This window comes from Chelonoidis abingdonii, chromosome 7 (genome assembly GCF_003597395.2).
Source record: "Chelonoidis abingdonii isolate Lonesome George chromosome 7, CheloAbing_2.0, whole genome shotgun sequence".
In the NCBI taxonomy this organism is placed as follows: domain Eukaryota; kingdom Metazoa; phylum Chordata; order Testudines; family Testudinidae; genus Chelonoidis; species Chelonoidis abingdonii.
In genome coordinates this window covers 87,907,829-87,933,093 of record NC_133775.1, presented here as the reverse complement: position 1 = coordinate 87,933,093, position 25,265 = coordinate 87,907,829, and the positions used below count along the sequence as shown (strand labels likewise).

At 51.4% G+C, this 25,265-nt stretch overlaps 1 protein-coding gene across 2 annotated transcripts in view; it reads right to left on the bottom strand.

The window, feature by feature from the left end:
• C1QTNF2 (C1q and TNF related 2) overlaps positions 1-25,265 on the bottom strand; it is a 31,975-nt gene that overhangs the window by 1,064 nt on the left and 5,646 nt on the right. The window contains exon 2 of one of the 2 annotated variants that reach the window (XM_032794437.1): positions 8,585-8,836. In XM_032794437.1, coding sequence (XP_032650328.1) covers positions 8,585-8,828 — 244 coding nt within the window. In that variant the 5' untranslated portion in view covers positions 8,829-8,836. Of the gene's footprint in view, positions 1-2,526; positions 2,674-8,584; positions 8,837-25,265 lie in introns of those variants that run through there. The other variant, XM_075068291.1, reaches the window with a different exon arrangement.

The following is a 25,265-nucleotide window of genomic DNA, read 5'->3' as shown; positions in this document are numbered from 1 at the left end:
ACTGCTGGAAGGGTGCAGAGTGAGCCTGGCAATGTTAGAAAGTGACTTCCTCCATTTATCCATGGACAACCCAGATAGAAATAGTGCAGGTTTTTCCTCCACACCATCCTCTCTTGGTGCCTCGAGCCTCAGTTGCAGGGACCACCTGGAGGACTAGGAAGAGAGTTCCTGTCATAAATAGATAGCTAAGGGTTAATGTTTCTTTTACCTGTAAAGGGTAAACAAAGGGAACCAAACACCTGACCAGAGGACCAATCAGGAAACTGGATTTTTCGAAGTCAGGGAGGGAATTTTTGGGGGTCTGAGTCTTTTGTCTGTCTCTCAGCTATGAGAAGGTTCTTTCTATCTTCATTTCTGTTCCACATTGTAGTACAGGTAGAAAAACAATAAGGCTTTAGTTGTTTTGGTGTATTTACATGTGTGTGTAGCTTGCTGGAATGTTTCAGATTGGATATCTTTTAAATCAGACTGTTTATTCCTATTTTCTATAAGCAATAGCCGTATTGGTCACTTGATGCAGAGATTACATTCTTATGTCTTTTTTCTTTCTTTTATATAAAGCTTTCTTTTTAAGACTTGTGAGTTTTTCTCTCTGGTAGGCTAAGGAACGAAGGGGAGGAATTCCCTTGTGTTAGATCTATGGAGGGTAAGCTCTGCAGCACAGGGAATGTGGTGGGAGGGAGAGATAGAATCATTTCTGTTTCATTGTATTTGGGGTTGTCTCTTTGCGGAATAGAGGAGACATGCTTCTTGTATTGTGATGGAAAGAGTTGCATCAGTACTCTCAGGTTAGCCCAGAGAGGAAAAGTCTGGGAGAGAGAGGAGGGGAAGGGAAGTGGGTTACTTCCCTTGCGGTAAGACTCAGAGCTTCTGGGTCTTGGGTCCCTCCAGGGAAAGTTGGGGACCAGAGCGAGGCAGGCACTGTAATTCCTGTCTGGTGGGCAGCGAGATAAGATCCAAGCTGGTAATTAAGCTTGAGGTTCATACTAGGCACCCACATTTTTGATGTTAAGGTCCAGATTTGGGAAAGAGGCTTATGATAGTTCCGTTCACATGTCCATTTGTCCTTGCATCTCTGCTGAACTGCCAGTTAATACTGACTGTTGATGGGAGTTTCTGTGCCACAGACATTTGTTCAAAGAAACAGGATGTAAACCCCAACACCTGTCAGGGTATGGTCTAGATATACTTGTCTGCCTCAGTGCAGGACTAGATGACCTCTCAGGATCCCTTTCGAACTCTCAGAGGTACGACACTCTGGAACAGGCTTCCAATGGAGGCTGCGGAATCCCATCACTAGAGTTTTTAAGAACAGGTTGGACTTGTCAGGGATGGTCCTGCCGCAGCGCAGTGGGGTGCGATTGATGACTTTTTGAGGTCCTTTCCAGCCCTACATTTCTATGATTCTGTGAGAAGGATCCCACTGTGCAGACAATGTGAAAGAACAGAGCCTAATTTAGACAGGATTGACCTTGTGAGTGTAAGAAGCAAAAGGAAGTTGGGAAGTGACAGTGAGAGAGAAGAATCTGGCCTTCATTCCCGTAATATCTGAATACTTTGAAATCTAAAGTATGGATCCTCACAGCCAACTGTAAGGTAGGACATTACTATTATCCCCATTTTACAGATGGGGAACTTAGGCAGTGTGAAGCTAGGTGACTTGCCAAGGTCATAGAGGAAGATTGGCAGACAGGGAAATGAATACAGTCCTGAAGTCCAGGCGAGCCTCTTAAACACTGGTCCATCCTTCTCTCCAACCAGCTGAACATGCTGTCTCACCGAGGAGAAGACATTACAAAATGAAATGCTCCTGCAGGCACTTGGTTATGTTGGAGTAATAATGCGCTGTGAGATAAAGTAGCAAAATCTCACTTTGGGAAGGGTCAGCATACGAGATGTCACCTAGGACTTTCTAGGCAGCATAAAGAAAAGAATCATGAAGATTAGTGTGAAAAAAAATACCCCAGTGTTTAACATGACCTGTTGGAACAGGATGCCTCACTCATTCAGTCACTGTTTTATCTGAGCCTTGATTTTATTTGCTCAGAACCTGTGGAATCAGATCATCTGTATGTAAAATAGAACTACTTCTCCTTCATTTTAATCAGCCTTGATGCTTTAGGCAGGAATGCTTGAATTACCTTACTTGAGTAGAGAAAGAAGACCGAATTCGAGTCAGACCGGGGCCCTTTCTGGGTGCTGCTAGATGTGAGACTGAGCTAGGAGCAGGGCTGAAACTGCTAGACAAGACAGTTGTGAACAGGTGAGAAACTTCAGTGAAACCCGAACTGGACAATGCCAAGTATGGGTTGGGAGCATAAGTGCTGAAATAGGCTGCTCCACTTGAAATGGTTTCCATTATAAAGGTTTACAGTTGGTTCAATGTCTCTCAGCGACCCCACTATATGTCTCAGCACCTATCTCTGGAGCAGTTTTTTTTCAATTCCCTGTGTTTTCTGAACCTCTACTCTTCACAGGAGATAGCCTGAAGTGTTAACAAAGCTTTAAGAGGCAGTTCCCTCTTACCTTCCTCTCCATGCTCTCGTTCTCCCCGTCTTTGCCATCTTTTCCATCCTTCCCTGGAAACCCCATTCGCCCAATTGTTCCTGGAGCCCTGGTGCTCCTGGGGGCCAGGAGGGCCCTGTGGCCCTGGCATGCTGCAGATGAGTTGGTGGGAACCTTTTGGAAATTCTCCTTTAACAAGGCCACTGAGAAGTTGATTAGCTACACAGGGCCAGTCCAGATGAGCAGAACCACAGTGATCATGGTGAAACCTGTTATAATGAAACAGAGGGTTTACTGACATGTACCATGGCAGGCCAGTATACACACAAATGTATCCCTACCCACCTGGCAGAGGGAGAGGAGGAGTGTTTCTCTTTCAGTTGGGCTAGTTGTATTTGTTTTGGTGGCTGGAGGAGGAGACATGAACCACCCCATTTGAATCTGGGATCCTCTCTATTGCACAGTAACATTGTTACTCTACCCCAATCCACTTTCCTCTTCCCTCAATGACAATGCCCCTGCTTAACGCCTTCCTTGTTCTCTTATGACCTCTGCATTGAATGGACTGGACAGCCTGAGCCTTATCTACTCCAAGATCATCCGCCAATTGGGTTTGCCAGTCTGGTTACCAGAAATGAAGGGGACAAGCAAAGGGATGGGAAAGCAGTTTGAGGATAACAAAAGGCCTTTGTTTCCTCAGACCCTCTCTTTCTTTCTTCCCATCCTTTCCCTCCCTGTCACCTCTTTCTCCAACCCTTCTCATCATATCTCCTCCTTTCTTGCTTTTCCTTGTAAGCTGATCCCTGAAAGCTGTGAATGCAGAGTAGCAGTAATGGCGTGGGTGAAGGGATGATTTGCTGCATATTAACAGAGCTAGAATCCTTACTGCTGGAGTCTCATGTTTCTCATTACTCAGGGATCTAAAGAGGTAACTCCTGAATCTCCCAGGGATTCCTGAACTGTCAGCAGCACTTGTCAAGTTGGTGGGAACTCTACCTATTTTCACTAGAAAGCTGGTTTTGCAGATCCATTTATTTCCCAGTCTGCAAAATCTCGGCTAAGATTTTTTTTTAAAAACTTGCTTTAGCCCAAGGACCAAATCCAACATCCACCTCTCTTCACTCTTAGACTTGCTGAGCAAAGATGTCTGTCTACCCTTCTGATTCTTTATGTCTCATTAATTCCAGTTCCACAGCAAGCAGCACACTCCAAAGCTAAAACACACATCAGTCTCTCTAATCTGAATACAGACGCAGCTGTGACTCCTCACAGCTGTCAGAGCTGGACAGGAGATCACTGACATTCTTCAGTACTTTATTCTCTGCTCTTCACTTCCCCTCCAGGATCCCCATCTTGCTTGCTTTCTTATACTGTATTCTCATCCCCTGATGTTTTCCTAACCTCACACCAAGTCGGCTTTTTTCCCACCCCGCCTCTGTTTTTTGTGCCTCTAAGTTGTTGGTTAAGAATTCTAGCTCAAGCCTCACTTGAAATGGGTACCATTAACTAAAATCCAAATCTGGTTGTGTCTGTTCCTCTTGTAGTTCCTCCCCTCTCCCTGACTGTTACATTGAGGCAAATTCTGCCTCTTAGTTACATCTCTGTAATCCCATTCACTTTCGTGGTGTTTCATAGAGGTTAGCCATTAGCATGTAAAAAAACTGATTTAAATGTAATAGCGAGGCATCTAATCACTCGTAATACAGTACTTAATCTGGTTTCAGAGTTTCAGATTCTGATAACCTTACCCCTATTCAGTGATCACCACTCCATGGAGAAGGAGAGTGTTAAGCGAGGGGGGTCCCCTCCCCATGCTCCTAGACTGGCCATAGGCTAGGGCCCTGCAGCCCCGGGCAGAGGCCCGCCGCCTATCCCCGCCCCCAGGAGTCAAGGGGCGGGACCGGAAGTGCAAGGCCCCTCGCTGTTCCTGCCCCAGGAAGTCAGGGGTCGGGACAGGAAGTAAAAAAACCCGGTCCCAGCCCCAGTTAGGAGGAGGCTGCCGGAGAAGGCAGATGTGGGTGCCTGAGCCTCCGCTGGGCCCGGCTTACCCCTCGCTCGCGGTATCCGGAGGGTCTTGGCCTGACCTCCCTGGGCCAGCACCCAGAGCAGCGGGTCGTGCCTTCGGACGCTCGCCCTGCGGAGGACTGGATCGACCGCCTGGACCACCGGTACCCCCGAGGATGGCGGACCGCCTGGACCCTGGTACCCGAGGACTGACCGGACCGCCCGAAACCCCAGATGCTGAGGACTGACCGGACCGCCTGACCCCGGTACCCCGAGGACTGGACTGGACCCCCCCTGCCGACAGCGAGGAACCGATGATCTGGGAACCACTGGACGACGCCGGCGAAGGCAGAGTACCCAGGAGGGGCGAGGTTGGAAGCAGCCCGGGGCGGCTGACTACAGTCAGGTGCGAAGGCTCGAGCCGATGGTCGTGTGCATCGGCCAGGATCCCAACTGACCTGCCGGTCGGTGTGTTCGGTGGGAACCTCCCGCTCACTGGTTCAGTGTTTCGGGCCGGGATCCCCACTGACCGCTTAGCGGCGACAGCGCCTACTAGGCCCCGGGCTGGAACGCCAGTGGAGTGGGAGGGCCGCTGCTTCCCTTGCCACCCCTTAAGGGTGGCAATCCCCCTTCCTTTACTGAACTGATCGCCTCCAATTGTCCTTGCTCTGCCCTGCCCCAAAGGCCGGGCGAGCCTCTAATCTGTGAGCGCTGACTTGCCCTCCCAAAGGGCCGGATGGCTGTCCTGACTGCTTTGTCGCTCTGCCCTGCCCCAAAGGCCTGACGCTCCTAGTCTGCTTGGCTTCTGCCCATGGCCCTAATAGGGGCCGGGGAGCTCTCTAGACTGACTTGGTTCGCTCTGGCCTGCCCCCCTAAGGGCGGAGCCTCTAATAGCCCTTTTCGTCCCTTGCCCTGCCCCATAAGGGCCGGACCTCAGATGCTTGTCGCGCTGCACCTGCCACCAGGCTGACGGAGCCTCTAGACTGCTTGTTGCTCTGCCTGCCTTCACAGGGCCGACCCACGCTTTCGTCTAGATCGCTCTAAGGGCTTTGCCCACTCTTCTCAGCCACTGACCAACGTTGTCCGGCCTTCATGAAGCTTCTTCGCAGCCGGACCTCGACCGAGGTCGGGCCAGGGTTCACATGGTACAGAAGTGGGATTTCACTGCCCAGGGTTGGGCACGAGCCCTGACCCTGCAGAGAAGGCGCCAGGTGGGACCGACTCTCCCTCGCGACATGGACCTCACCAAGTTTCCTCACGGCCTGATGGAGACCCAGGAAACGCAGCAGGCGGCCAGCTGCAGCGAGCAGCGACACACCAAGAGGCTTGCCCCTACTGCAGCAGGGTAAAAACAGCTGCTGATACCAACTGTGGGCCTAGCAGAACAGCTGGTCCAGGAACCTTGACAACCCGGACCAGGCGTTCCTAGCGACAGGCCTACAGCTAACGGACGGTACACGCCCGCGGAGGCCCGATCCCCAGTCAGGGGGCTGGATGCGATTCCCACGATGTGTACCCTAGGCGTCCGCCAGGCGGTCAGAGGTGCTCCCAGAAAATTGCGACACGTCCTCCGCGCAACGACATGACCCGAAGCGTTCTGGTAACTTCGAGCGGGGGCCCAGCTGTTGTGGGTGGGCCCCGGACAGTGGGCCACCGGTTACCGGGGCAGGTCCAGCTGCTCGCGTCCCGATGCTAGATACCCTTCCGCAGCGGGGGACGGCACAGGACGAGCTGACGCAGTCGGCTCTCACTGACAAATGCCATCGAAGAGGCAATACGAGCCCCCCGCGTGACTCTGGAGGCTTGCTGGCCCAGGGCGATTCTCGCGTTCAGGCCCGCACGATCCGTTAATACGGCACCCCGGATAAGGACGACCTTCGGCCAGCGCTCCGATGCGTGCAGGGGTAAGCCTGATTAACGCGGCGTGCTCGGCCGCCAGGCGGGCTGGATAAAGCCTCAGGCACCAAGCACTGCCTCCTTCTTCGTGGCTAGCTCCTCCTAAGGCGTGACTTGATGGCGGACGTAGGGCGACTCCGTGGTCCAACGGTTTTTCTTCCGACTTGAGTCTGCACTCACCAAGGAATTGGTGGGAGAAAGGAAAGACAGGGGGGAGGGGAAAAGCTGCTCTCTGTGTTTAACTCTCCTAGTGTCCCAGGGTGGGAAGAAGCTACGGGGGGAAGAGAGATAGAATCTTTTCTGTTTCCTTGTCTTTGGGTTTGTCTCTTTGTGGAAGAGAGGAGACCTGCTTCTTGGTATTGTGATGTAAAGAGATTGCATCAGTACTCTCAGGTTAGCCCAGAGAGGAAAGTCTGGGAGAGAAAGAGAGGGGGAAGGGAAGTGGGTTACTTCCCCTTGCCGGTAAGACTCAGAGCTTCTGGGTCTTGGGGTCCCTCCAGGGAAAGTTTGGGGGACCAGAGCGAGGCAGGCACTGTAATTCCTGTCTGGTGGCAGCGAGATAAGATCCAAGCTGGTAATTAAGCTTGGAGGTTCATACTAGGCACCCACATTTTTGATGTTAAGGTCCAGATTTGGGAAAGAGGCTTATGATAGTTCCGTTCACATGTCCATTTGTCCTTGGCATCTCTGCTGAAACTGCCAGTTAATACTGACTGTGATGGGAGTTTCTGTGCCACAGACATTTGTTCAAAGAAACAGGATGTAAACCTCCCAACACCTGTCAGGGATGGTCTAGATATACTTGGTCCTGCCTCAGTGCAGGACTAGATGACCTCTCAGGATCCCTTTCTAACTCTCAGGGTAGCTACACTCTGGGAACAGGCTTCCAATGGAGGCTGCGGAATCCCCATCACTAGAGGTTTTTAAGAACAGGTTGGACATTGTCAGGGATGGTCCTGCCGCAGCGCAGTGGGGCTGGACTTGATGACTTTTTGAGGTCCTTTCCAGCCCTACATTTCTATGATTCTGTGAGAAGGATCCCACTGTGCAGACAATGTGAAAGAACAGAGCCTAATTTAGACAGGATTGACCTTGTGAGTGTAAGAAGCAAAAGGAAGTTGGGAAGGTGACAGTGAGAGAGAAGAATCTGGCCTTCATTCCCGTAATATCTGAATACTTTGAAATCTAAAGTATGGATCCTCACAGCACACCTGTAAGGTAGGACATTACTATTATCCCCATTTTACAGATGGGGAACTTAGGCAGTGTGAAGCTAGGTGACTTGCCCAAGGTCATAGAGGAAGATTGGCAGACCAGGGAAATGAATACAGTCCTGAGTCCCAGGCGAGCCTCTTAAACACTGGTCCATCCTTCTTCTCCAACCACTGAACATGCTGTCTCACGAGGAGAAGACATTACAAAATGAAATGCTCCTGCAGGCACTTGGTTATGTTGGAGTAATAATGCGCTGTGAGATAAAGTAGCAAAATCTCACTTTGGGAAGGGTCAGCAATACGAGATGTCACCTAGGACTTTCTAGGCAGGCATAAAAGAAAAGAATCATGAATGAATTAGTGTGAAAAAAAAATACCCCAGTGGTTTAACATGACCTGTTTGGAACAGGATGCCTCACTCAATTCAGTCACTGTTTTATCTGAGCCTTGATTTTATTTGCTCAGAACCTGTGGAATCAGATCATCTGTATGTAAAATAGAACTACTTCCTCCTTCATTTTAATCAGCCTTGAATGCTTTAGGCAGGAATGCTTGAATTACCCTTACTCTGAGTAGAGAAAGATAGTACCGAATTCGAGTCAGACCGGGGCCCCTTTCTGGGTGCTGCTAGATGTGAGACTGAGCTAGGAGCAGGGCTGAAACTGCTAGACAAGACAGTTGTGTGACAGGTGAGAAACTTCAGGTGAAACCCAGAACTGGGACAATGGACCAAGTATGGGTTTGGGAGCATAAGTGCTGAAACTAGGGCTGCTCACTTGAAATGGTTTCCATCATATAGAAGGTTTACAGTTTGGTTCAATGTCTCTCAGCGACCCCACTATATGCTCAGCACCTATCTCTGGGAGCAGGTTTTTTTTTCAATCTCCCTGTGTTTTCTGAACCTCTACTCTTCACCAGGATAGCCTGAAGTGTTAACAAAGCTTTAAGAGGCAGTTCCCTCTTACCTTCCTCTCCATGCTCTCCTTTCTCCCCGTCTTTGCCATCTTTTCCATCCTTCCCTGGAAACCCCATTCGCCCAATTGTTCCTGGAGTCCCTGGTGCTCCTGGAGGGCCAGGAGGGCCCTGTGGCCCTGGCATGCTGCATATGAGTTGGTGGGAACCTTTTGGAAATTCTCCTTTAACAAGGCCACTGAGAAGTTGATTAGCTACACAGGGCACAGTCCAGATGAGCAGAACCACAGTGATCATGGTGAAACCTGTTATAATGAAACAGAGGGGTTTACTGACATGTACCATGGCAGGCCAGTATACACACAAATGTATCCCTACCCACCTGGCAGAGGGGAGGGAGGAGGAGTGTTTCTCCTTTCAGTTGGGGCTAGTTGTATTGTTTTGGTGGCTGGAGGAGTGACATGAACCACCCCATTTGAATCTGGGATCCTCTCTATTGCACAGTAACATTGTTACTCTTACCTACACATCCACTTTCCTCTTCCCCTCAATGACAATGCCCCTGGCTTAACGCCTCTCCTTTGTTCTCTTATGACCTCTGCATTGAAATGGACTGGACAGCTGAGCCTTATCTACTCCAAGATCATCCGCAAATTGGGGTTTGCCAGTCTGGTTACCAGAAATGAAGGGGGGACAAGCAAAGGGATGGGAAAGCAGGTTTGAGGATAACAAAAAGGGCCTTTGTTTCCTCAGACCCCTCTTTCTTTCTTCCACTCCTTTCCCTCCCTGTCACCTCTTTCTCCAACCCTTCTCATCATATCTCCTCCTTTCTTTGCTATTTCTCCTTTGTAAGCTTGATCCCTGAAAGCTGTGAAATGCAGAGTAGCAGTAATGGCGTGGGGTGAAGGGAGTGATTTGCTGCATATTAACAGAGCTAGAATCCTTACTGCTGGAGTCTCATGTTTCTCATTACTCAGGGATCTAAAGAGGTAACTCCTGAATACTCCCAGGGATTCCTGAACTGTCAGCAGCACTTGTCAAGTGTGGTTGGGAACTCTACCTATTTTCACTAGAAAGCTGGTTTTGCAGATCCATTTATTTCCCAGTCTGCCAAAATCTCGGCTAAGATTTTTTTTAAAAAACTTGCTTTAGCCCAAGGACTACAAATCCAACATCCACCTCTCTTCACTCTTAGACTTGCTGAGCAAAGATGTCTGTCTACCCTTCTGATTCTTTATGTCTCCATTAATTCCAGTCCACAGCAAGCAGCACACTCCAAAGCCTAAAAACACACATCAGTCTCTCTAACTCTGAATACAGACTGCAGCTGTGATCTCCTCACAGCTGTCAGAGCTGGCAGGAGATCACTGACATTCTTCAGTACTTTATTCTCTGCCTCTTCACTTCCCCCTCCAGGATCCCCCATCTTGCTTTGCTTTCTTTATACTGTATTCTCATCCCCTGATGTTTTCCTAACCTCACACCAAGTCGGCTTTTTTCCCACCCCGCCTCTGTTTTTTGTGCCTCTAAGTTGGTTGGTTAAGAATTCTAGCTCAAGCCTCACTTGAAATGGGTACCATTAACTAAAATCCAAATCTGGTTGTGTCTGTTTCCTCTTGTAGTTCCTCCCCTCTCCCTGACTGTTACATTGAGGCAAATTCTGCTCTTAGTTACATCTCTGTAATCCCATTCACTTTCGTGGTGTTTCATAGAGGTTAGCCCATTAGCATGTAAAATAAACTGATTTAAATGTAATAGCAGAGGCATCTAATCACTGATATACAGTACTTAATCTGGTTTCAGAGTATTCCAGATTCTGATAACCTTTACCCCTATTCAGTGATACCACTCATGGAGAGAGGAGTGTAGCGAGGGGGGTCCCCTCCCCCATGCTCCTGAGACTGGCCATAGGCTAGGGACCCTGCAGCCCCGGGCAGAGGCCCGGCCGCCTATCCCCGCCCCCAGGAAGTCAAGGGGCGGGACCGGAAGTGCAAGGCCCCCTCGGCCTGTTCCTGCCCCCAGGAAGTCAGGGGTCGGGACAGGAAGTATAAAAACCCGGTCCCAGCCCTCAGTTAGGAGGAGGCTGCCGGAGAAGGCAGATGTGGGTGCCTGAGCTCCCGCTGGGCCCGGCTTACCCCTCGCTCGGTATCCGGAGGGGTCTTGGCCTGACCTCCCCTGGGGCCAGCACCCAGAGCAGCGGGCCGTGCCTTCGGACGCTCGCCCTGCGGAGGACTGGATCGGACCGCCTGGACCCTGGTACCCCGAGGACTGACGGACCGCCCGACCCAGGATGCTGAGGACTGGACCGGACCGCCTGGACCCCGGTACCCCGAGGATGGACTGGACCCCCCTGCGAGCCAGCGAGGAACCGATGATCTGGGAACCCCTGGACGACGCCGGCGAAGGCAGGTACCCAGGGAGGGGGAGGTTGGAAGCAGCCCGGGGGCGGCTGACTACAGTCAGGTCGCAGAAGGCTCGAGCCGATGGTCGTGTGCATCGCCAGGATCCCCACTGACTCCGGTCGGTGTGTTCGGTGGACCCCTGCGCCTCACCTGTCAGTGTGTTTCGGGCCGGGATCCCCACTGACCGCCTTAGCGGCGACAGCCGCTACTAGGGCCCCGGGCTGGAACGCAGTGGAGTGGGAGGCTGCGTTCCCTTGCCACCCCTTAAGGGTGGCAGACCCCCTTCCTTTACTGAACTTGATCGCCTCCAATTGTCCCTTGCTCTGCCCTGCCCCAAAGGCCGGAGCCTCTAGACTGTTGTCGCTCTGCCCTCCCAAAGGGCGAGCTCTAGACTGCTGTCCTCTGCCGCCCAAAGGGCCGAGCCTCTAGACTGCTTGTCGCTGCTGCCCTGCCCCAAAGGGCCGGACCTCTAGACTGCTTGTCGCTCTGCCCTGCCCAAAGGGCCGGAGCCTCTAGACTGCTTGTCGCTCTGCCCCCTGCCCCAAAGGTCCGGAGCCTAGACTGCCTTGTCGCTCTGCCCTGCCCCTAAGGGCCGGAGCCTCTAGACTGCTTGTCGCTCTGCCTGCCCCAAAGGCGGAGCCTCTAGACTGCTTGTCTGGCTCCCTGCCCAAGGGCTGGAGCCTCTAGACTGCTTGTTGCCTCCCCCCTGCTACAGGGCCAGAGCCCTAACCGTTTGTTCGCGTCCCGCCTCATAAGGCTTGGACTACAGACTTCATTCGCTCAGCCCCTGCGACCCGGAGCTGAGCCGCGGCAAAGGCCGTTACACATGGTAAAGAAGGGGATTCACTGCCCAGGATGTGGCACGAGCCCTTGACCTGCGAGAGGGCGCCAGGGGGACCGCTCTCCCTAGCGACATGGACCTCACCAAGTTTCCTCACGGCCCTGATGGAGACCCAGGAACGACAGCAGGCGGCCAGCTGCAGCAGCAGAAACACACAAGAGGCTTGCCGCCTACTGCAGCAGAAACAGCTGTTGACCAACTGGGGCTCAGCAAGCAACAGCATGGTACAGATGAAACCCGGACCCAGGAGTTCAGCGACAGTGCTACAGCAACTGGACGTACACGACGCCCGGAGCCCCGATCCCAGTCAGGGGGCTGGATGCGATCCCACGACTCCTCCGCCTGTCAGGCTGACCAAAATGGGCCCCCAAGACGACCCCGAAGCATTCCTGGTAACCTTCGAGCGGGTGGCCCAGGTTGCTGGGTGGGCCCCGGAGCAGTGGGCCACCCTGCTCGCCCCGTACCTGACGGGGACGGCACAGACCGCTTACCGAGGCCTCTCCACTGACGATGCCAGGAATTACCCCACAGTAAAAGCGGCGATTCTCGATGCGCTAAACGTCACCCCGGAGACCTTCCGCCAGCGCTTCCGGGTCCTGACTTATAACGCGGGTGCCCGGCCCCGGCTGATAGCCCAGGAGCTGCGGGACTTGTGCAAGCGCTGGCTCCAACCCGACCGACGAAGTCCGGAGGAACTCCTAGAGCAGATTATCCTGGAGCAGTTTCTCCATATCCTCCCGTCCCGAGGAAGAGCATGGGTTCTCCGGCACCGACCCCCGACAGTGGCGGCCGCCGTCACCCTCATCGAGGACTTCTTGGCGGCCGAGACCCCGGTCGGGCCACCGCTGCGGACCCATCCCGTTGGGTCCAAGCGGGCCCCCTCGGACAGGAGGGGAACCGGCCGCGATGAAGCTCGAACCACCCCACAGGTACAGGAGCTCCACCCGCGACGGCCTGAGAGCCCGACCCCTCGAAGCCTCGTCCGTCCCGACGCCCGTACAGAACGTCCGTCCCGGAATCCGTCCGCGACACGGATCAACCCGGCCCGGGCGGCCCGAGGTCGGTCCCTGCTTCTCCTGCGGCAAACGTGGACACCTCCGACGAGACTGCACGGCCATGGAGTGCGACTTCGGGCAGGTCTGTGCCGGGGAAAATCAGGCCCGACCTCCGCAGCCGCCAAAGGTCACCATGCCCGTAGTCGTCAACAACTGCCAGACGTGCGCCCTGGTTGATTCCGGTTGTGGGCAGACGTTGGTCCGCCAAAGCCTCGGAGTGACTGAAGGCCCGCGGCTCGGGACAATCCATCTGCAGTGCATACATGGGGATGTACGACCATATGCCAGCACTAGGGTCTCCCTGTCAGTAGCCGGAGTAACATGCACCCTGATGGTCGGCCTGGCCCCACGACTCGCCTACCCAGTGATCCTGGGACGGGACTGGCCTGAATTTGTGGACATTCTGCGGTCCCAGGCCCAGAAGGACCCCGAGACTATTCCCGCTTGCGAAGGTGTCCGCGCCGTGGCAGATACCCCCGAAGACTCTGGCGGGGCGGAGGCAGACCACCAGGCCGAGGCAGGGGGCGAACTCCAACTGGGGATACCGGAAAGGCCGGTGGCGACCACAGACTTTTGCCGCGACCAAAGGGGCGACCTCACCTTGAACTCGATGTACGACCAGCTGGCCGCAGTCGACGGGGCCCCGATCGATCCAGGTCGGGTGCAAACGTGGCCCCACTTTGAGTTGCGGCGAGATCGGCTCTACCGCGTGGACCGAGATTCCCGCACGGGAGAAGTCCGGACACAACTGGTAGTACCACGGTGTCACCGGAGGGCAGTTATGCGGTTGGCTCACGATGTCCCTGCGGCCGGACACTTGGGCCAGGAGAAGACCCTGGCCCGTATTTTGTCTCGCTTCTTCTGGCCCGGGGTGCACCAGGAGGTGCGGAACCTGCTGCTCTGTCCTTGAGTGCCGGCAGCCGCTCGACCGTCCCCAGCCCCGTTGGTCCGATGCCTATATAGAAGACTCGTTCGACGGGTGGCCATGGACTAGTGGGACCCTCCCGAAAAGCCAAGCCGGATTCCGCTACATCTGGTGATGGTGGACTACCGACCCGCTCCCGAGGCACTAACCCTCTGGAGCATTACAGCCAGGCCATCGCTGAGAACTAATCAAGATCTTGCCCGAGTCGGCCTACCCCGGAGTTACTCACTGACCAGGGACTACTTCACCTCCGGCTGCTACGGCAGGTCTGCACGTTACTTGGGATCAAGCAGCTCCGAACCTCGGTTTACCACCCGCAGACCGATGGCCTGTGTGAGCGGTTTAACCGGTACGCTGAAGGAGATGATGCGCAAAAATTCAGCCCGAGGACCTGCACCGCTGGGACCAGTTAATTCCCCCCTGCTCTGGCCATCCGTGAGGTCCCCAGGCCTCCACCAGTTTTCACCTTTGAGCTGTTTATGGCCGTCGCCCGAGGGGCTCTTGGACCTCACGCGAGAGACCTGGAAGCAGACGCCTTCCCCACGCAAGGCTTCTGCAGTATGTGTTCCAGCTGCAAGACCGGCTCAGCCAAGTAGGCGCTTGCCGCGCGAGAATCTGAAAACGGCCCAGGAGGCCAAGCCAGACGTATAACCAGCGGGCCGGCCCGCGAGTTCCACCGGGGACCGATGTTGTTGCTTTTGCCCTTGACAGAGAGTCAAGCTGCTAGCTCGTTGGCAAGGGCCCTACAAGGTGCTTTGGAAAGTCGCCCGGTCACCTACGAGGTCAACCAGCCCGACCGCCGAAAGGACCCAGAAGTACCAGTTAATCTTCTAAAACCGTGAGAGCGAGAGGGGCTCTTGATTGACCCCTCCCCGCCCGACCTGAACTGGGACCCAGGCTGGGCCGCCCGACGCTCCCACGGCACCACAGCTTGGGGAAACCCTAAGCGAGGAGCAGAGGAAGCAACAGCGCTCCTGCACGCATTTCGCAAGACCTTCACCACCCAGCCAGGCGCACGCCCTTGAACACCATACCGTCCAGACAGAACCGGAGTGGTGATCCGGAGCCAACAGGCCCCTACCCCACGGATGTACAGGTCATAAGAAGAAGAGGTACAGCGCGATGTTAGAACTCGGCGTCATCGAGCAGTCACAGAGCGAGTGGCGTAGCCCCGTGGTTTGGTCCCCAAGCCTGACGGTACACCAGCGCTTTTGCATCGACTTTCGGCGTGTTAATCCGTGTCAAAGTTTGATGCGTACCCGATGCCGCGGGTGACAAGTTGCCGGACCGCCTGGGCGAGGCCCACTTCCTCACCACCCCGATCTCACCAAGGGCTATTGGCAAATCCCGCTCGACCCTGCCTCCCGGGAGAAAACCGCATTTGCTGCACCTCCGCTCTGTCACTCACTCGGATGCCCTTCGGCCTCCATGGGGCCCCGGCGACGTTCCAAGAGACTGATGGACCGTCTCCTTTGTCCGCACAGGAATACGCCGCCGCCTACCTGGACGACGTGATTATCCACAGCAAGTCCTGGGACGACCACCTGAACGGGTAGCCGCGGTCCTGCGGACCCTACGGGATCCGGACTACCGCCAACCCGAAGAAGTGCCGGATTGCTGGCACGAAACCACTTACTCGGCTACACGATCGGCGGCGGACAGGTGCGGCCCGCTCATGGGAAGGTCCAGGCCCTGCTGCTGCCCGACCCCCACTACGAAACGACAGGTACGCGCTTCCTTGGGTTGGCAGTTTACTATGGGAGGTTCATCCGAGCTTTGCCTCCATCGCAGCCCCCTAACGGACCTCCTCACCAAGGACAGCCCACGTCAGATAGAATGACTCCCGCGTGTGATCATGCCTTCCGGACTCAAGGATCGCCTTTGCCAAGAACCCGTCCTATCAGTCCGGACTTCCACGCGGGTTCATCCTAAGACGCGCCTCCGAGTAGGACTGGGCGCGGTCCTGTCTCAGGAGGTGGGGGGGCGAAGAGAACCCCTTGTCTACCTGAGTCGTGAAGCTGTTTCCACGGAATGACACTTGCCGTGTTGAGAAAGAAGCCTGGCCGTGAAGATGGGCCTGTGAGCCCTCCGTTATTATCTCCTGGGCGGAACCTTCGTCCTGGTCACCGACCACTCTGCGCTCCGCTGGTTGGCCCAGATGCGAAACAACAATATGCGGCTTACCCGGTGGTACTTTGGCGTTGCAACAATATGCCTTCGACGTCCACCACCGGGCGGTAAGGAGCATCTTAACACTGACTTCATGTCCGCCTTGCGGAGATGGGGGGCCTGCCCTCGAGGGCCCGGGGTCAGCTTGAGGGGTGTGTGTGTATGCGAGGGGGGTCCCCTCCCCCACGCTCCTGAGACTGGCATAGGCTAGGACCTGCAACCCCGGGCAGAGGCCGGCCGCCTATCCCGCCCCCAGGAAGTCAAGGGCGGGACCGGAAGTGCAAGGCCCCTCGGCCTGTTCCCGCCCAGAAGTCAGGGGCGGGACAGGAAGTATAAAAACCCGGTCCCAGCCTCAGTTAGGAGGAGGCCGCGGAGAAGGCAGATGTGGGTGCCCGGCTACCGCTGGTCCGGCTTACCCCTCGCTCGGTATCGGAGGGTCCTGCTTGACCTCCCCTGGGCCAGCACCCAGAGCAGCGGGCCACGCCTTCGACGCTCGCCCTGCGGAGACTGGATCGGACCGCCTGGACCCGTACCCCGAGGAGGACCGGACCGCTGACCCCGGACCCCCGAGGACTGGACTGGACCCCCCCTGCCGAGCCAGCGGAAGAACCGATGATCTGGGAACCCCTGGAGACGCCGGCCGAAGGGCAGGTACCCGGGGGGGGAGTTGGAGCAGCCCGGGGTGGGCTACGATAGTCAGGCCGCAGAAGGCTCGAGCCGATGGTCGTGTGCATCGGCCAGGATCCCACTGACCCTCCGGTCGTGTGTTCGGTGGGAACCCTGCCGCTTACCCGGTCAGTGTGTTTCGGCCGGGATCCCCACTGACCGCCTAGCGGCGACAGCCGCTACTAGGGCCCGGGCTGGAACGCAGTGGAGTGGGAGGCGCTGCGTCCCTTGCCACCCCTTAAGGGTGGCAGGACTCCCCTTCCTTTACTGAACTTGATCGCCTCCAATTATCCTTGCTCTGCCCTGCCCCACAAGGACCGCAGCCTCTAGACTGCCTGTTGCTCTGCCCTGCTTCACAGGGCAGAGCCCCTAACCTGTTTGTTCGCTGTCCCGCCCTACCTTAGGGCTTGGACTACAGACTTCATTCGCTCAGCCCTCGCGACCCGGAGCTGAGCCGCGGCAAGGCCGTTACATGAGCAACACAACTGTGAGTGAGGGTGACAGAAGAGGGACTAATGATATAATTTAGAGACAGTTATACAACATGTGAATTAGGGCCTGATCGTGTGAGGTGTGGATGAGGGCACTGAGCGCCATGTAGGACTGACTCCTTCATTGTGCTTATATCACCCTCAGTAAAATTCTTTTGTACGTTAAAAGGTGGAGGCTGAATTTCAGAAGTAGTGGAGGACAACAGAAACTCTGTATATCTGTTATACAACGTAAGGCTTACCTACTCAGAGAAATTTTACTGTATAGCTGTTATCAGAGGGGTGGCCGTGTTATCTGGATGCTGTAAAAGCAGCAAAGAGTCCTGTGCACTTCATACACTAACAGACATATTGGAGCATGAGTTTCGTGGTGGATACCACTTCGTCCGCACTTCGTATAGCTTATTTCGAATAAACTATTCCAGAATAGCTCCCCAAATTCTATTCCAGATAAATGGACTTTTCTGGGATAATTACTCACTGCACAAAGAAGTTAAAACAGATAGTGATAGATTACATGTTTAATTTTAGGACTTGTAGACCCCCATTACCTAGCATCTGAGTGCCTCACAATCTTTCATGTATTTATCCTCATACTTGTTGAGTAGGGTGAGGTAGGGCAGTTCTATTAGCTCCATTTTACAGATGGGGGAACTGAGGCTCCAAGAGGCCCCAGCTAAATCCTCAAAGGCATTTAGGTACCTAGCCCCCACTGAAGTTAAATGTCTAAATACCTTTTGAGGACCTGGGCACTAGTGACTTGTCCAAGGTCACACAGGAAGTCTGTGCTGAAGCAGGGACTTGAACTAGGTCCTGAGTCCTAAGATAGCGCCTAAACTGCTGGACACTCTTCCTCCATGTTAAGCAAAGTACATATGCTGTGCTTCTGTAGGGCTTAAGCGTAGCCGTAGACACTCATTACAGCAGCAGGAACAGTTCTCCTGTAGTAGTTAATCCACCTCTCTGAGAAGCAGTAGCTAGTCTGACAGAATTTTTCTATCAACCTTTTGCTGTCTACTCCTGGGGTTAGGCTGGCTTAACTGTGTCACTCAAAGGTGTGGATTTTTCACACCCTGAGCAATGTAGCTGGGTCAATTTAACTTTTAAGTGCAGACCTGGCTGCAGTTAGATAATACCAACTGTCTCACAAGGAGGTATCTTCTCTGTGTACATCCCACTGGAGATTCTGAATGAGATAAACCCAGAACATTTGACTTCATATGCTAATTTTAAACAAGAATACCCCCTCAGACTTCACTTTTGAATAATTATTAACTACAGAGGCTCCTGAACCAACCCACCAGATATAATCACCCATTTATATCCTGCTCAAACTGGTTATGGAACTGATTTTTGATTGCATTTTGGGCAGTCATTGAGCAAGATGTTACAATCCAGTCATGAACTCTTTTTTGTGGAGATCGAATGAGTACTACAGAGTCTGTGGAGCCAAGAGTTTGACTTTCTAAAAGCAGAGTTACTCTTCTGTTTTGATTACTAACCACAGGCTGAGAAAAAAATACTAGCCAAGTCAGAATTCTTTATCCATCAAATTCCTGTGTAAACAACTTTTTTGAAAAGTCCTGGGGGCTTTCTTTCCTATTTTTACCACGACTTTTTAAGATTTCATTTGGTTTAATGAGACACAGGGCCTGAAGCTGCCCCCTTGTGCTTAACTCATGCATCTGATCTGTGTTTTCTGAACCTGGCAGGAGCATGCTTTACATGAGGCTATGGACGTCAGAAATTAATATGTATGTGCGGATGGGATTTGCAGAAGCATGGAAACCTCTGCAAAATTTCCAGCATGGTTATGTGTTTAAATCTCTATAGAGGAGAGGAGTTTGACCATCCTGTATTCAGAAACTTTAGAAAATGTCATTTCACTACATCCTTATTGTCTTCTTCTGTGCTAAGAGTAGGTTGAATGTCACAGATGTAGAACTGGTGAGAAACTACTTACATTCAGCATGGTGTTTACAAGAGTGCCATCTATAGTGATTGGGAGCTGCGTCACAGGCCTTCAGAACCCACAGTACCTCATTTTAGACGCCAATTTACCTCTGCCCCATACAAATATCTAGTTATCTCACCTTTACCATTGCAGATTATTGACAGCACAGAAGCCAAGTCAGAAAGGGTGGTGTCTAACTTCTATTGAAATCAGGAGGTGCCTAAAAATTAAAGGCAATTAAGTGCCTAAATATCTTTTTGACTCCTACCCAATGAAGTAAAAAGATATCACTTTAATATTCCTGAACTAAGGTATTTATTGGGTCTTCCACGTTAAAAGGTTTAGTATGCTTAATTAATGGACGAAGAGAGAGGTAAACATAAGAACATGGCCCCTTCCGTTATCATAGAGCTTCCTCGCCCTAGCTGTGACAGATACCCCTCTTTCTAAATATATATAGGATAAAAGATTCATCCATCATCCCAGCTGGATTTTTCTTATCAGATGCTTACATTCTACTAACTTAATATAAGATTAGTTTTTGTTCATTCTAACCAGCTTCCACACAGTTCTCTAGCACTCTTTTCTGAATATCTATAGCTAGGCAAAGCAAATGCAGTTAAATGGACACACATACAAGCTAGAGCATTAATTGTGACAGTATGAATTCTGTTATCTGTTACCAGGCGCTTCTAGTCAATAGGAACACAGCAGTCTCCTGGGGCTACATATGAAGCCTATTGAAGTCAAGAGAAAGATTCTCGCTGACTTAAAGGAGCTTTGGATCAGGTTACTGATGTTCTAATTAGCCCAGACATTAGAAACTGAGATTATTATGAAAAGTATTGTGCAAAACACACATCTAACATCCTTCCCTGCTCAGGCTCTCTGAAGGGGAGGGAATATGTAGTACTGTGTCCTCCAAGAGCCACGTAACTTATTACAAATCCATTGCAAAAATATGCTACAAATTAACATTGTATTGAGTGCCCCACACTTTTTCAATGTATATAATTAAGAACATACAGAGGAGTGAGAGACATAAAACAGATCTCTGGAAAGGACTCAGTTCCTGAGCTATTTTGATCAGCTCATTCCTGTGTTCTTTCTTGCTTCATACATACTTAAGTTAATTTACGGCTGGTGAAAGGTGTCAGATTAATAGCGTTGGAGATTGAAACCACAGAACAAGTATCACCATGGGCAGATGAATAAAGGCCTTTGCTCAGTGTCCAGCAACAATAATAATTAAAAAAGCAAATAGAATGGTAGGATACCTAAAGAATGTGATGGAGAATGACACTGAAAATATTATAATACTACTGGTATGCCCTGGAATTCTGTGTTCAGTTCTGTTCACCCATCACAAATAGGGTCTAATGGAAATACACGGCATTCTGAGCAGAGCTGGTCAGGGAAATGGTTTTCCTATCCTGCAAAAGTCTCTGAGATTTCAAAAATGTTCCCATCCTATTTGGGGGTGTCAAGGTTCCACCCCCACTCTGAACTTTAGGATATAGAAGTGGGGTTCTGCATGGATACTTCTAAGCTTAATTACTAGCTTAGATCTGGTACACTGCCACCATTCAGAATTCCAGTGTCTGGAGCACTCTCTGTCCCACCAAAACTTTCCCTTCCCTGGGTTGCCTCGAGGGACTTCACCAGTTCCCTGGTGAACACAGATCCAAATCTCTTGGATCTTAAAACAAGGAGAAATTAACCATCCCCCCTCCTATCCCCCCACCAATCCCTGGTGAGTCCAGATCCAATCCCCTTGGATCTTAAAACAAGGAATAATCAATCACATTCTTAAAAAGAAAGCTTTTAATTAAAGAAAGAAAAGTAAAAAATCATCTCTGTAAAATCAGGATGGAAAATACTTTACAGGGTAATCAGATTCCTATAGCCCAGAGGAACCCCCTCTAGCCTTAAGGTTCAAAGTTACAGCAAACAGAGGTAAAATCCTCTCAGCAAAAAAAGGAACATTTACAAGTTGAGAAAACAAAAATAAGACTAACACGCCTTGCCTGGCTATTACTTACAAGTTTGAAACATGAGAGACTGATTCAGAAGATTTGGAAGAGCCTGGATTGATGTCTGGTCCCTCTTAGTCCAAGAGCAAACAACCCCCAAAAACAAAGGCACAAACAAAAGACTTTCCTCCACCAAGATTTTGAAAGTATCTTGTTCCCCCTACTGGTCCTCTGGTCAGGTGTCAGCAGGTTTATTTGAGCTTCTTAACTCTTTACAGGCAAAAGAGAGACATTAAACCCTTAACTATCTATTTATTGACACGCCCCCAAATCTCAGACAGTGTGGAACCACACTGGCGGTGATTTCTTCCTAGGACTTTAGAATAAACAGATTAATAAAACACATGCACCTTTACATATACTACTAAGTAAGTAAAACTACAAGATTTTCACATTTTCCAAGGACAATTTTAGCTAGTTAAGTTCGGGAAACTTTCACGGAAGAGTGCATCAGCTATTTTGTTAGAAGCTCCTGAAATGTGTTGAATTGTTTTTCAAAATCAAAATCTTGGAGAGCTAAACTCCATTGAAGCAGTTTTTTGTTGTTTCCTTGGCAGTATGAAGCCACTTTAGCGCAGCATGGTCGGTTTGTAGCTGGAAACACCATCCCCAACGTATGGGCGTAGCTTTTTCCAGGGGCATACACAATGGTGTAGCATTTTTTCACTGATGACCAGTGGCTTTCCCTCTCAGACAGTTTCTTGCTGAGAAACAAACAGGATGAAATCTTGATCCGGTCCTTCCTGCACTTAAAACTGCTCCTATACCCACGGCTCAGATGCATCTGTGGTTACTAGGAATGGTTTGTCAAAGTCTGGGGCCCTTAGCACAGGGTCAGACATGAGTGTTGCCTTAAGCTGGGTAAAGGCCTTCTGACACTCATCAGTCACACTTAACTGTATTTGGCTGTGTCTTTCTGGTCAGGTCTGTTAGTGGGGCAGCGATTTGGCTGTAGTGTGGTACAAATGCCTGTAATATCCGGCCAAGCCTAAGAAGGATTGACTATTTCTTTGACTTTGGGACAGGCCACTTTTGGATAACATCCACCTTGGCCTGTAGGGGATTTATCGTTCCTTGACCCACCTGGTGTCCAAGGTAAGTCACTCTGTTTTGGCCTATTTGACACTTTTTAGCCTTAACAGTTAGTCCTGCCTGCCTGAGGCGCTCAAAGACTTTTTCCAGGTGCTCCAGGTGTTCTGCCCATGAATTGGAAAAAAAGGCCACATCATCGAGGTAGGCAACTGCAGATTCTCCCAATCCTGCTAGGAGACCATCTACAAGTCTTTGGAAGGTGCAGGTGCATTTCGCAGCCCGAAAGGAAGCGCATTAAATTCATACATCCCTGCATGGGTGATGAAGACTAACCTTTCTTTGGCGGGTTCATCTAGCGGTACTTGCCAGTACTCCTTGGTTAAGTCTAATGTAGAGGTGAACTGGGCACATCCCAATTTCTCCAATAGCTCATTGGTGCGTGGCATTGGATAGTTGTCGGGACAAGTTACAGCATTTAGCAAAAGCGTATTTCCCCATCTGGTTAGGGAACTAGAACCACTGGAAATGCCCATGCACTGTTAGAGGGGCAGATTATACCCATCTGTAGCATGCTTTGGCTCTCCCGTTCTATAGCAGCTTGGGCATGAGGAGACATCCGGGAGGGTGGGGTTCTAATTGGGTGAGCATTACCTGTGTCAATGGAGTGGTATGCCTGTTAGGTCCACCCTGGGGTGGCGCAGAGAGAGAACATTGGGTCAAAGCTAGTGCATAGCTCCTTGATCTGTTGTTGCTGTGGACATGCAGGGGTCGCGGAGAGGTTCACCTCTTTCACGCCACCGTCACTTTTTCCATCATAGTAGACACCTTCAGGCCACTCAGTGTCATCTCCTCCCTGGGCTGTAAACTGACAAACCTTTAAGTCTCTGGAATAAAAGGGCTTGAGAGAATGAACATGGTACACTTTAGGCTTTAGGGTTGAGGTGGGGAATGCTATGAGATAGTTAACAGCTCCTAGGTGCTCTTGGACCGTGAAGGGCCCTTCCCATGACGCTTCCATCTTATGGGCCTGTCATAGTATTCTTTCCCAAATCTGAACCTTAGTGTCCAGAAAATGAGATACTAGCATGAATCCTCTAAGTTTAATTATCAGCTTAGATCCTGTAGTGCTGCCACCAACCAGAAATTCCAGTGTCTGGTACACTCTGTCCCCCAAAAACCTTCCTTGGGGACCCCAAGACTCAGATTCCTTGAGTCTCACAACAAAGTGGAATAAACCATTTCCCTCCCTAGGTTACCCTGGAAGACCCTTCTTCCCCACCAATTCCCTGGTGAATACAGACTCAATCCCCTTGAGCCTTAACTAGGAAAAAAATCAAACAGGTCTTAAAAAAGCAAACTTTTAATAAAAAGAAGGAAAAAACATAAAAATTGTCTCTGTAATCAAGATGAAATATTACAGGGCCTATTAGCTTATAACAAGTCAGGGAGCCCTGGGGTCAGTGCGCCGCCGCCGCAGCTGGCAGCCCAGGGCGCCCCGCCCCGGGGTCAGCGAGCCGCGCTGCAGCCGGAGACAGCCCAGGGTGCCCCACCCGGGGTCAGGGAGCCCCTGTCAGTGCGCCGCCGCTGCAGCCCAGCGCACCAGGGCACCCCCGCCCCCGGGGTCAGCGAGCCGCTGCCGAGGGTGGGCAGTCCACCACTGCAGCAGCTCCACCAGAGCTGGGACCAGCGAGGGGGCGGCGAAATTGCCGTCTGCCTAGGGCGCTCAAAATCCTAGCGACCGGTCCTGGCTGTTGGAAGGGTTTCTCTTCTTCAAAAAGGTTTGGGGTTGCCCCCTGTTCATAACAGATAGTTTAAAGGTTAAGTGTAATGTCTCTTTTACCTGTAAGAGTAGAAGCTCAGTAAACCTGGCTGACACCTGAACCGAGGACCAATAGGGGGACATACTTCAATCTTGTGGAGGGAGTCTTTGTTTGTGCTCTTGTTTTGGGTGTGTTCATTCTTGGGACTAAGAGGACCAGATGTCATCCAGGGCTCCAAATCTTCTGAACCAGTCTCTCATGTTTCAAACTTGTAAGTAATAGCAGGCAAGCGTGTTAGTCTTTTTTTGTTTCTCAACTTGTAAGTGTTCCTTTTTGCTGAGAGGATTTTACCTCTGTTTGCTGTAACTTGGACATAGGCTAGAGGGGGTTCCTCTGGCTATATAATCTGATTACCCTGTAAATATTTCCATCCTGATTTTACAGAGATGATTTTTTAACTTTTCTTTCTTTAATTAAAAGCTTCTTTTTAGAACTTGATTGATTTTTCCTTGTTTAAGATCCAAGGGATTTGGATCTGTGTTCACAGGGAATTGGTGAAGTCCTCCAGGCAACCCAGGAGGGGAAATTTGGGGGGACAGAAAGTGCTCCAGAAACTAGAATTCTGGATGGTGGCAGTGTACAGATCTAAGCTAGTAATTAAGCTTAGAAGTGTCCATGCAGGTCCCACTTTTTGCACCCTAAAGTTCAGAGGAGAAGGAACCTTAACATGGTGAGCAGCGGTGAGGGTTTTTTAGGAACAAAAGCCAGTAGGATTTTTTTCTCCTTTCTAGCTGCTTAGAAAGCAGCTGAAGGCAGAAGTGTTAAGTTTTTTTTAACAAGGTCTTTGTTAAGGGAGGCTTCAAGCTGTGAGTGAGCAGCCAGCAAAGGAATTTACAAGCTGAATTGTTTCTTTTCTTTCTACCTCTCGGGTATAGCTAGTTAGAAAGTCTCTGTTAACCAGCAGCCTGAGCTGAGTGCATCCCAGTTTCAGTGAACTGCAGAGGTTATGGCCAGCACAAGAAAGCAGAAAATGAGTATCAGTGGAGCAACTAACAAACTAGAGCTGCTAGGCTGGAGCAACAGAGAAAGACAATGAGCATAGAGACAGATGGAACTAAACATTAGAAATAGAAGAGAGGGAGGCTGCCCACAAAAGAGCTAGGAGATGAAACAAAAAGAGATGGAGGCGAGAGAAAAGAGATAGAGATCCAGAGGGAGGCCCCAGCAGCCAGGGAATTAGCAAGGGCTAAGCAGGCTGTGGCAACCCTTCTCCAGGTGCTGTTTCCCATCCAGAAATTCCCACTACAAGGCAGTGATGATTACTGAGGCCTTCTTAGAAATTTTGAAGGGCCTGCCTTGGTACAGCATCTCCACAGACCAGTACATGATATGAGCTGAGGCCACAG